At 43.7% G+C, this 13119-nt stretch overlaps 1 protein-coding gene across 1 annotated transcript in view; it reads left to right on the forward strand.

Moving 5' to 3' along the window:
• Positions 1 to 11359: 11359 nt before the first annotated feature.
• The window catches only part of LOC310698497 (uncharacterized protein), a 150987-nt gene continuing 149227 nt past the window's right edge, over positions 11360 to 13119 (forward strand). The window contains exon 1 of the mRNA XM_083485686.1: positions 11360 to 11630. Within this exon, the coding sequence (XP_083341812.1) occupies positions 11507 to 11630 (124 nt within the window). The 5' untranslated portion in view covers positions 11360 to 11506. The remainder of the gene's footprint in view (positions 11631 to 13119) is intronic.

The following is a 13119-nucleotide window of genomic DNA, read 5'->3' on the forward strand; positions in this document are numbered from 1 at the left end:
TTTTGCAGGGTGGATGGGCTATATTTCAAGCAGAGAAGCAGCTGGAGAGAGGAGAAAGTGGATATTTAACTCTTTCTCTGTGTTCTCTGAAATGCTACAGCTCTAAGGAAAGGGGAGCTTGAATTGGGCCCCTTCCCGTTACTCCCATCTTGCCACATCTCTGCTCTAAACCTCCCCGCTCCTTAAAAACTGTTGCCAGGGTTTTCTTATCCAGCTTTCTCAGATTGGGCTAAAAAGTGCTTTCCCCAAGGGAAAGCAGCAGGACAAAGGAAGTGTGGCTAAGCCCTGGGTTTACACAAATGACATTTCCAAGTAGGGTGACTGTCAGTTTCCTCTCACTGTCCTAGGATATATGATCAGTCATGTGACAAAGGGATAGACAACCTGTGGATAAAACTTATTACTGCAATTTTCTTGATCTTGGGCAGCTCCAGGAAAGTGAGCCCTGTGGTCATGAAAGCTGCAGAGGTATCTGTGCATCTTTGCTTCATTCAGTATCATGGACTAAAATAAAAGTAGGCCAATATGTCTTACTGATGTTGAATTCCAAACGCTCATCCCCCAAGGCCATTGCTTGTTCTGGCTGGGACGATGAACTCCAACTAAGCTCTACTCGGTGTGAGCCCATTGAAGTTAATGAGCCTAAGGTGTGCCCATCCATTTCAGTGGGTCTACTTGTGAGTAGGACCAGCACTCAACAATGCCTGGAGGGCACCCAGAAGTCCACCCTTGGACTGAAATGTCCCTGTGAACTCTACATGGGACACATTTCCCTATGATTTCTGTACCTTGAGGCAGCTGGGGAGGCTGGTTTGGGGGAGGAAGTTGAAAAGAGATGTGGGAAGAGGCTGCCCTCCTCCCTCAGATGGGTTTGTTTCCTTCATTTGTAACCAATGTCTGTCTCTGAAGCAAACGTGTTCAGATCCACATGGTTGCAAATGAGTCTTTCCATAGTTTTGCTTCTTCCCTGGGAAGTTCCTTAGGAGACTACCTTGTGTGGTTGCTCAGTTCTCCCCTCTGCTTCCTGGTTTGTGTTAAAAATAATGGACTGGATCAAAAGGGTCCCGTCTGTTAATGGAAATGAATCTTTCTCTCATACAAGCAGCCCCTCCATTTGAAGGATCTCACGAAGGGGAATCTTTGGATCTTAACCACAGTGCCTCTTATTCCACTGTGCTGGAGAGGTTTTTCTTGTCAGAAAGAGCAAGTAAAATATGATCTGTTTTTGAAGGCATTCCCTTTTTAATCTCTATGAACTGGTGCATTATATTGTCACTAGATGCTGCTACAAGTGCAGTTAAGTGCAGTTATTCAGAAGCAGGAGAACTGCAAGAGAAATCAGAAGAAAATACCAAATTTTGCTAGAGAAAGCTGGTTTTGTTTTGTTTTTAAATTGCCCCAACCTTATTTGAGCACCCTGCTGTTATCTACTCATGCCTGCATGTTAAGAAACCCATTTGACTCAACTTATAATCAGATTTTTAATATCACACTCAAGTATTGAGCACCACTAACATCATAGCCTTTCGGGGGCCTATCTAGTTATAAATTGAGTCAAAGGTGTTTCTTAACATGCAGGCATGAGTGAGGACAATGCTATTTACAACATTATTCTCTTTAAAAAGAGCATCTTCCAAGTTCAAAGCTATTCTCAACTATTTCATAAAAGAGGGAGCCGCCACCATTTAAATAGGAGGCAGTTATCCCAAACCATTACTGGAACAATGTTTCAACCACTACATTTTTTTAAAAAGAAAAATAAACGCTGATAAACCAATTGGCCAAGGAAATATAAATACTTCACTGTACCTTTGAAATTGTCCTATTTTCCCCCTAATGATAATTTCTTCTCTCAAGACACTTGGGATAACTTTCTGTAGCACTGTTAGAGGTTTTCCTCATGTATCAATATTTCTTCAGATTTCACCAAAGTGACATCTAGTGACAGATCAAAAGTATAGCAAACATTATGATGCAGTATTTTTTAAAACACCAGCCAAAACAGGAGGTGAGACCACCGGGGAAAAGAGTCAGCATCATATCCCAGTATATTCCAACCACAAAAAGAGCTAACTGCAGATTTTGATAGTTTAATTTCACCTTAAGGTTGCACTCCGTGCAGAATGAGCAGCAGCCTGGGCAAGCCAGGGTTTGGGTAGGATTGCTATTTTGACAGGCTGTTTTATTTTAAGAAAGGGATTGATTCTGTAAGACAGCTTGCTTATTGTGTTGGGATTGTTAAACAGAACATGGCACCCTACTGATGATGACAGAAAAGGCCCAAAGGGGGAAATGGAGGAATAGTGAAATGACCAGAGGCAGGTAAACATGGCGCGCGCACACACACGCACACACGCCCCAATACCACCTCAAGGCTTTACTTCTAGGGTATTCTGACCTTTGTTTTGTTTTCTGATTTTTGACCAATCTCATCCCTGGACTATATTCCAGCACACTCTTCTCTCTCAATTTCTCTCTCTCTCTCTCTCTCTCTCTCTCTCTCTCTCTCTCTCTCATTAATCCACATGTAATTATGCATACAGAAACTTCATTAACCAAAAGAAAAGAACAGAAAGGAATGGTTAATAGATCATAGATGTGATTTTTTTTTTAAGCAAACAAACAAAAACACTGTAGGGCTATGCAACAAGATGACACTTTTCACAAATCAAATGGAAAATGGAAAAAGAGGTGAGCAAACTTTTTTAAAAAATAATTTTAAAAAAACATAATCCATTCCACAGCTTTTATATGTTGGGTTCCACAACCCCCACCCCACACACTTTTCCTTGTCTCAAGCTACAGCATGACCGTGACCAAACATTTTTCTACATTTTACATATAGAAAAGGCACAAAACTTTCTTGGAAATTTTAAAGGGGGGGGAATACTCCAATAAATAAAATGGGAGGAGAATATCCCTCTCTGAGCATGCATGCAAAATATTGAGAGCTGAAGATAAATGGCTTTAACTTTTATTTTGGTTTATCCTTCCTCCTCTATTCTTTCTTTCTCTCCCATGCACCCACGCACCCCCACACCAACCCCATATGAATCAATTGGATGTGAGAGCCCCACACAAATAAAATGGAGGCGCTTCACAGTTGCAACTTACATGTGAAATGTGAATAAATAAATTCTTGCATTAGAAGAAGATTAAGGCTGGGAATCCTCGGGGGAAGGACGTGTGGGTGGGCGGGTGGGAGGGTATTGTGAGAAAGGAGCATGGTGGGTTTTGAATATATTGTTGCCACTGCAAATACCTATCTCAGTGGTTGACATATCCAACCTTCAATTTGCAAACAGCCCTAAATGCTGTCTTGCTTTCAATGCACATGAAGGTGCCAATACAGTTGAAGTTAGCAATGGCTAAGTCTCATCTAAACAAAAGAGGTGCCATTGGAGTTTGGGAGCAGAGGTCTAGATTCCTCAGCAGAATGCTCAGGGCTGAGAATACCACATTTTGAAGGAAGACACATCACTGTCTAGGAGGAGAGGGTCCCATTAAGTCCAGAAACTTAAAAGTACCCAATTCCCCCATTGCTTAAAAAAAAAGAAAAGAAATCAGCAACGAGACCCAAGTTAGCCGCAACAGGTTGATTCTGTCGGTTTCAGTGGGACATAGCCAGAGCTAACTTTTGCTAGAGCAGAGGTCAGGGATTTCCCAGAATCCCCTTTGTGCATTGCCAAAACTTTAAATGCAACAACCCATTTTCTGCATCCAGAATAAGTCTAGTGGTGGCTGTACTTTGAATAAGTAACATTTGCATGTAAAATATATACATATTATATAAATATATACATACATATATATAAATCTATATATATATAAAGTATGTGCATGGTAAAAATGTTTATCTTCGTACTTTTTGATACGATGTATTCATCAGTTGTTAATTTTTAATTATATTTGATATGAATTGGGGGGTTTGTTGCAAAATTTATATTTTAAAAAAACAGTGTTTAAAAAAAAAACCTGAAGGGAAGTTCCAAACATGCAACACAACTGGAACTTTGCTTGGGGATTTGATGGGGAGGGCTGGGAATTCTGTGATTGAATAGTTTGCTGCCTGAGTAATATTTATCAGCCAAACTTTGGATTCTGCAGTTGTTTCTACAATTACATTTTGTATGAAGCAAAGTCCTTGAATTAAAATAATAAAACCTTAGGAAAAGAGTGCTAACTGAATGTGGTGTGTGCCAAATGGCAAAGAGATCATTCTGTGCTGTTTTGTGCTTATCCCTCTCCCCCACCCAGGAATCCAGAAATCACATTTATATAAAGTAGAGGGAGGGGTTACAAGTAAAATAAAAAACAGCCATAGCAGTGAGAAACATATGGTAGCTGAAATGATTTTTGGATGAGAAAAGTCTAAAGGAGGTAGCCACTTAGAACTAGTGATGTTGACGAAGTTCTTGTGTGACTGGCACGGAGTTTGAATTTGTTTGGCCCACGATGCCCAGCACCACTGCAGATAAAAATAGTACTTCCTTGAAACGTTACCTGGCTTGGATTGGTGACTAGCAGTGATATTTTTCCAGAAAAAGAGGTGCTGGAACCCACCATGAAAAAACTCCCATGTTCTCTTATACAGTGGTACCTCAGGTTAAGAACTTAATTCGTTCCGGAGGTCTTAACCTGAAGCACCACTTTAGCTAATGGGGCCTCCCGCTGATGCCACGCCACCGGAGCACAATTGCTGTTCTCATCCTGAAGCAAAGTTCTTAACCTGAGGTACTATTTCTGGGTTAGCGGAGTCTGTAACCTGAAGCGTATGTAACCTGAAGCGTATGTAACCCGAGGTACCACTGTAGTGGCAATGGCACCCACCTAAGAGGTGGGTTCTGGCTGGGAAAACAAAAACAAAGCCCTGATGATTAGGTACTTGCAGCACATACCTCCCTGGCAACTTGTACACTGTCATGACTACATTACAAAATAATAAACTGGGGCGATTTTTATTTTTATTTTTTGGTCAACTCAAGGTAAGTATGGGTATGCCAAGTTCACAATCCCATTGCTTTGACCCACCAGATCTAGAAGAAGGGGTGTAACCATTAGCAATGTCACTTAAAGAATGCCGATGGAATCGAGAGCAGAAAGTCCTGATAGCATTTTACCAAGAAAACTGTTTAGCCATAGGACATCATTGTGACCAGTTATTTATCAGCACTGAACTACAGGAAACATGAAGGAGTAATCCAATGCCCTGCTGTGATTCAACCTAAACCAAAGCAGTAAGTAGTCCCAGCCAAATGAATAGTCTAGTATTAAAAATATGCAATATTGTAGTTAAGGTGAAGCCTTATACTGTAGGAGACTGCTTCTCAATGTTCTGGGCCAAACAACATCTGAAACTGCTGCTGGCCACATTATTGGACAATATAAATCTAAAATTAGTTAAGAGAATCTCAGATAATTGACACAATAAAGAATTCTTAGATTTCTTAAGTCTACAAGAGGCTTGGCAAGCTATAATTGCTACTTTCTTTTAAGGGAGGGACAGCAACTGGCAACTTAGTGTGTTATATTTCAACAAATCTTTCCATTTTGGTTTATCACATTTTTCCAATCCTAATTCAGTTCCCCACATTTACAAATCAGTGCAATTTAAAAAGAAAAAAAGTTCCTCATGAAAATTCATCAGCATTTTAGTGCAAATTTCTCCTAATACAAATTTTTGTTTACAGTTTTGCCCAGTTCACACATTTCTGCAAATCATTTCCCCTTAATACATTTTGTATGATATTTCCACTAATATATGCATTTTAGTGCACACTTTACTGCAGTAACATGCACTTTTGAATATGTTTCTTGGCTGGAGAACTGTGCTGTAGAATCTGGAGGAGTGTCACTGTAATTTTCCCAGGATGCATGAGCTCTTAGTGTGTTTCACAGGCCCTCCTGCTTGCTCAGCACCATTCCAACTGCACCAGCGATTTGGGGTTCAAATTTATGTATTTGGGCTTATGAAAAGGAAAATGCTATTTTTTACAGGGGGTGGGGGGGTGCTAGAAGTTGCTTGTTTTTTTAAAGCCCAATAATACTAAATACCAAAATGAGATGGCAGAGTTATGTGGCAGCAGAGACTTGAGAGTTAGAATGAAGGATGAAATCTGAAGGCTCCTCAGAGGTAAGTCACACCAAATTCAATTGATATAGGGCTACACACCAACATATTTACTATAGCCTAAGATTTTGTGCACTGTATCTCATCAGATGAGAGAGAGACAGAGACAGAGGGAGAGATGGGCCAGGAACCATGCAGCAAACCAGTCACATAACCACCAGCATCCTGCTAATAAAAATCAGGGTGCTCAGTGTTTTGGCTCCGAGCTGTTGCAGAAGCCAGCCGATTTGTGTGAGAGCACAAGACAAATGTATTTTGGTCCAGTGCTTCGGAGCAAGCCCGCTGACTCGTGCAAGAGTGCTGGACCAAAAAACCTGGGACAATCAGAAAGCATCATGGTTTCTGTAATTCTAGGATGTCCTACTCAAATCAGGATGGTTGAGGGGTATGCAGCCATCAGGCTGAAGGATTAAAGTCATAACCAAAGAATAAACCAGGAAGTAGAATTGAGGAGTATGAAGTAGGCACAAAGGACAACTAAACATGCCAAAGATCTGGAAGATCAAGTCGCTAAAGCAAAGCTCAGTAGGTACAGGAAGCCCCGTTATACTCCTTCCTGCCTCTGACCTTTTACCTAAGAAGATATCGTCTTCAATTCAGTGGTTTGCTACTTGGGGCAGTCACCCACGCACACAGATTCCAGCACCTCCTCATCCTCTCTGCGTAGACTGTATCAGGAGTGGGGAGCAGACCTGTGCAGCAGGTGGCGAGGGGGAAGCAGCCGGGTACATTTGCCCCAGGCCTCAGAGGACTAAGCCAGCCAGGGACCACTGCTTTTTTGTTTGAGTTTATAATTTTATTCTAACATGACTCCCGCCTCCATGCCCCAAACATGCTGTGCCCAGGCCTGGTAGGGAGCATCAGGTCTAGGGGCCAAATGTGCCCTGCAGGCTTCTTTATCTGGCCCTTGGGATTCTCCCTCATTCGTCCCTCATACATTCTTTGAACTCTTTGGCTCAAATGTGTCCTTGAACTTGGATGATGACTCTTGCTTGCCTGGAGAGGGGTGCATTTTTGTGTGTGTGTGTATCAGCATCTGATTTATACTACACAAAGGTAAAAGTCACATCCATTGCTGCACCTACTTCTGGCCACATCCACAAATGGCATGTGGCCCCTGGAAGATTCCCCACAAAGGAAAGGAAAGGAAAGGAAAGGCCCCTCACCCCTAGTGTATACACATTTATGGATATGATGGACTAAATAAAAATGTAAGGGTGGCAAAATTGCTGTGAAAGATAAGAGACAGTTTGTTAATGATTCACTGTAAAGCTTAAATATTTACAAGGTCAGAATAATTAAACTGTAGAGTTGGAAGGAACCCCAAGGGTCATCTAGTCCAACCCCTTGTAATGCAGAAATCTCAACTAAAGCATTCTTGATAGATGCACCCAACCTCTGCTTAGGACCTCCTTCCTTGGAAGGAGATGGCCATCCAACCTCAGTTAAAAACCTCCAAGGTAGGACAGGCCACCACCTCACAAGGGAGACCTTCCATCGTTGAACAGCTCTTACTGTCAGAAAGTTCTTCCTTATCTTTAGTTGGAATCTCCTTTCTTGTAGCTTGAAGCCATTGGCTCAGGTCCTCCGGAGCAGGAGAAAACAAGCTTGCTCCATCTTTCATGAGGCAGCCCTTCAGATAATTGAAGGTGGCTATTATATTTCCTCTCAGTCTCTTTTCCAGGCTAAACATACCCAGCTCCTTCAACCACTCCTCACAAGGCTTGGTTTCCAGACTCTTGATCAATCTTGGTCACCCTCCTCTGAACACGTTCCAGCTTGTCACTATCTTTAAACTGTGGTGCCCAGAACTGGACACAGGACTCCAGGTATGGTTTGATTAAGACAGAATACCCCCCTGACCATTAGGTCCAGTCATGACCGACTAAGGGGTTGCGGCGCTCATCTCGCTTTATTGGCCGAGGGAGCCGGCGTACAGCTTCCAGGTCACATGGCCAGCATGACTAAGCCGCTTCTGGTGAACCAGGAAGTGCTGTTTACCTTCCCACCGGAGCGGTACCTATTTATGAGAGCCAATGTGGTGTAGTGGTTAAGAGCGGTAGTCTCGTAATCTGGGGAACCAGGTTTGCGTCTCCGCTCCTCCACATGCAGCTGCTGGGTGACCTTGGGCCAGTCACACTTCTTTGAAGTCTCTCAGCCCCACTTACCTCACAGAGTGTTTGTTGTGGGGGAGAAAGGGAAAGGAGAATGTTAGCCGCTTTGAGACTCCTTAAAGGGAGTGAAAGGCGGGATATCAAATCCAAACTCTTATTCATCTAGTTGTACTTTGATGTGCTTTCGAACTGCTAGGTTGGCAGTAGCAGGGACTGAGCAATGGGAGCTCACCCCGTTGTGGGGATTCAAACCGCCGACCTTCTGATCGGCAAGTCCTAGGCTCTGTGGTTTAACCCACAGCGCCACCCGAATTCAAGACAGAATAGAGCAGTACTATTACTTCCGTGTACTTCTGTTGATGCAGCCTAGACTAGTGTTAGCTTTTTTCTGCTGCTGCATAATGCTCTTGACTGATGTTAAGCTTGTGGCCCATGAAGACCTCACATGTACTGCTACTAAGCCAGGTGTCCCCCATCTTATATTTGTGCACATGGTTCTTCCTGCGTAAGTGCAGAACCTTACCTAGTTTTCGAATCTACTAAGTTCATATTGAGTCCTGCTTCTGTCTTCAGCAGCATTAGCTACCCCTCCCGGTTTGGTGTCATCTGCAAATTTGATTAGCATCTTCTCAATACTTTCCTGCAAGTCATTTATAAAGATTCTGAACAACAATGGGTCCAGGGCTGAAGCCTATGACCATTCATAATACTGCATTTGTTGATAGCGTACTCACCCTAGCTTTCCTGTGTTCATTGACACCCACAGTGAGAGGGGAAACCACTAGCTCAAGGGAGACCTAAGCAAACAAGTTTTTTAGGTTTTTCTCCTGATGCTTGCTGGGAGATTTAAGGGAGACAGGAACCAAGAAAGCATACAAACATAGCTTTGTTCAATTGCAATCTGAAGTGGCATGCAAGGAGAGCCCTGCTGGATCAAGCCAAAAACCCATTGAGTCCAGCATCCTGTTCTCACAGTGGCCAACCATATTTCCTAATGGGAAGCTGGCAAAAATGACCTGAGTGCACCATCACCTCTTCCCACCTGTAATTACAAGAAACTGGTATTAAGCGGTATGCTTTCTTCAACAGTGAACCTAACCATTGCAGGTAGTAAATGAGGGGAATGTCAGCGGGCTTGGAAGAGTCACGGGGATTGCAGGGGGGGGGTTAAGGGAGAGGGACCCAAAATAGCATAATGAGAGGGTGTAGCTGAAGAGAGGGTGTGAGGAGGGTCCTCAAGGCCATGCCTGAGGTTTCCCACTCTCATTTTAGATTATCAGGGACTGTACTCTGGGTGACCCCGCCAAAGAAAGATTGGACAAGAGGAGGGGCCTTTTCAGTAGCGGCTCCTTGCCTATGGAATGCTTTCCCCAGGACAGGTCTGTCTGGCACCAACCCTGAATGCATGCAGGTGCAAGGCAAAGTGTGTGTGTGTGTGTGTGTGTGTGTGTGTGTGTGTGTCCACCCACCCACCAGGGTTTTGAATGATGAATTGCTGCTGCTTCTTGGAATGGGGAGAGTCTGCTTTTCACATTTTTACAGCAAGCACCTCAAAGGTGATGGAATGGATTGTGTGTGTGTGTGTGTGTGTGTGTGTGTGTGTGAGAGAGAGAGAGAGAGAGAGAGAGAGAGAGAGAGAGAGAATGGAAGTGTCTTTTGCTGATATTTTACCAGAATAAAATTGTTCTGTTGTGATTTCAGGCGCTGCAATTTTATACATTTGCATTTCTGTTGTTGTTGTTGCTGCTGCTGCTGTTTTTAAATTCACCTAAAGTCATTGTTATGAGGCAATTAATATGCATAATAAATAATAATAAAACCATAAAGTCGTTGCTGAAGTTGAAGTTGCACACACACTATTGTAGAAGAGCATAGTTAAGAAGTGGAACTCACCCCCAATAGGACTCTTTAAAAGAAAGAAAGAAGGTTAAGAGACATTAACAGAGGATAAGGCTATTGGTGGCTACTCCCCATGATGGCTCTGCCCTGCCTCCACTGTCACAGGCAATAATGCTTCTGAATACCAGTTGCTAGAAACCACAGGAGGGGGAAGTGCTCTTATGCTCAAGTCAACCACTTAGAGAACAGGATGCTGGACTTGTCTAGGTGGCCTGATCCAGCAAGCTCTTCTTACATTCCTCACACCTGCTTTGCATGCAGAAGGTCCCAGGTTCAATCCCTGGCATTTCCAGGTAGGGTTTGGAATGTTCCTAATCTGAAACCCTAGAGAGCTGCTGCCAGTCAGTGCAGACAATGCTAAGTTTGATGGACTGAATAGGAGAGAGTTTCCTATGTTCCTGGCACTAAGCAGGTGTTTATTTTTAATTTTTTAAAATTGACAGAACACGTGTATTACTGAATAGTGAAAACCTCTGTGCAGTTTACATAAAGCTGATGGATTTCAGTGGATCTGCTCTGAGTAAATCTAACATTGTGTACAAATATACATTAAAATTATGAATATTCAAGTGTTGGATTATCCAGTAGCCATCTAAGCGCATGCATAGCTCACCAGTGGAGAAGGGGCACCCCTCACAAGGGCATAGCCAAGAGGGGCAGGGAGGGGCAGGTGCCCCCCTCCCCAAATCAAGCAAATCCATAAAAACACTTAACTGAGGTTCTGCGCCCTCCCCCCGAACATAAATCCTGGCTACGCCCATAACCCCTCACCCAATGCTAAAATTGTTTTTGAAATAATTTTGCAACCAGAAAATATGGAAGCATAAGCTCTTTTAATACATTCATAGGTTTCGCATACATTTCCAAAAATAAAATTTTCTTCCAAGTTTTATTACTATTTTTATTTCGAATTGCACAACCGGGAGGGGGCACCCTAATCTTTTCACTGTTTTGGGCTTCTGCAGTTTTTAAATCCATTCTTTTATACAAGACACACATCTTGTATCTTTTTATTTATTCATTTAAAAGTGGGAAAATTCACCTTGCTGTTTCTATTCCGAACGCCCTTGCAGTGTTCATTCCTATCCTATTCCAATGTAACCGAAGTTACTCTCAAGAAAGTTACTTTCACCTTAACAGCCACGCTCTCTCTTCCCCCCACCCCCACCGCGCGCGCATCTTAGCGGCTGTGGCTGCGCGGGGCGGCGCCATGCCCCGGGAAGGGAGCGGGGAAGTTTCCCTCAAGCCTTTCTGAGCCTGGTACACGGGCTCGTCCGACACTCAGCCTCTCGCAAGCGTTTTCCGCCGCCCGGGTTCCTCGGGTTCTCCAGCAGCGCCCTTTGTTCGAGAGAAGCCGTCGGTGATGTTCCTCCTTCCGCTGCTTCTGTTCTGGCCCCGGAGTTTGGGATCTGCGACTGCCGGGCAAAGCCATCTAGAGCGGAATGGAGGAGACTCCGCAGCCGGCGGCGGCTCGGGGCTGCCTGCAGGTGAGGGAGGCGCCCCTGGTCAGCGGAAGACGAGCAGGTGGCTATTTGGGGAGGGGGAATTGACGCGGAGGCATTTGTGGGGGGGTGGGGGTGGCCTACTCAGAAGTAAGTCCAATTGAATAAACTGAGGCTGACTCGCAGAAAAGTGAGGTTAACGATTGTAGTGTTAAAGGTAGAGGTAAAGGGACCCCGGACCATTAGGTCCAGTCATGACCGACTCTGGGGTTGTGGCGCTCATCTTGCTTTATTGGCCAAGGGAGCCGGCGTACAGCTTCCGAGTCATGTGGCCAGCATGACTAAGCCGCTTCTGGTGAACCAGAGCAGCGCACGGAAACGCCATTTACCTTCCTGCCGGAGTGGTACCTATTTATCTACTTGCACTTTGCTGTGCTTTCGAACTGCTAGGTGGGCAGGAGCAGGGACTGAGCAACGGGAGCTCACCCTGTCGCAGGAAATCAAACCTTCTGATTGGCAAGTCCTAGGCTCTGTGGTTTAACCCACAACGCCATCCACGTCCCTTACACCCAGGTAGGCGCCCTCAAAATCATTGTCCCTACGGTGCAACCTGCTGTACATCTCTTCAGAAGCGAGCTGCGTTGACCTCAGCAGGACTTACTCCTAGGAAAGCATGTACTATAGGGCTGCTACATGCTGACAGGGTGTCACTCCTGTCAAGAACTGTGCTGCAGGATTCAGCATCCCACCAAGTTCTACTCAGAGTAGACCCAATTAAAGTAATAAATCTAACTCATGCCTGTTAATTTCAGTGGGTCTACCTTGAGTAGGACTAGCGCTGATTGCAACTCTTGGTTAAGAGCAGTAGCACAGCCTTGCTGAACTGGGATCAAGGTATCAATCTGGCTCAGTAACCTCTCACTTCATGCAGGGTCAGATGAAGACCTTTAGAGGCCCTATGCCCTTAAAAGATTTTGGTGCCCCTATATATATCTAATTCAGAATATAAACAATAATTAACTGTAAAACAAAATGCTATTTTTTAAAATTGAAACAAAACCTACAGTAAGATAGAAAATAATATTTGTTTTTGTATACTTCCACTTTATTTATGTTTTTGGGGAAATTCTCCTACTTTTTCTAATTGCAAAGTCTTTGATCAGATTGTTAAATCTGATTTTAAGAGTCTCATGCTCAGTTAGCATTCATTTTCTCTGTTGAAGTATATTAAAAATCCCATCAGAACAACCATGCTATCCCAGAGGACACTGAGCTATCCCAGAGGATTGTTGCATGATTGTTCTGTTGAGATTTTTAATATACTTCAACAGAGAAAATGAATGCTTAGCTGAGCAATTTGTGACCATTAAAGTTTAAAATCTGACAATGGAAAATAAGCATGTGCTTATTTTGCTTAATGGTTAATCCAGCGCTGACTGCATCAGAGGCAGCGAAGTCTCCCCAGTAGCAGCCAGTCCACACAGGTGGGTTAAATGTTCCCCATCAAAGCATCCTTGCCGATCTGTTTAGATAT

Source organism: Podarcis liolepis (genome assembly GCF_965112155.1).
Source record: "Podarcis liolepis genome assembly, chromosome: Z".
Lineage (NCBI taxonomy): Eukaryota > Metazoa > Chordata > Lepidosauria > Squamata > Lacertidae > Podarcis > Podarcis liolepis.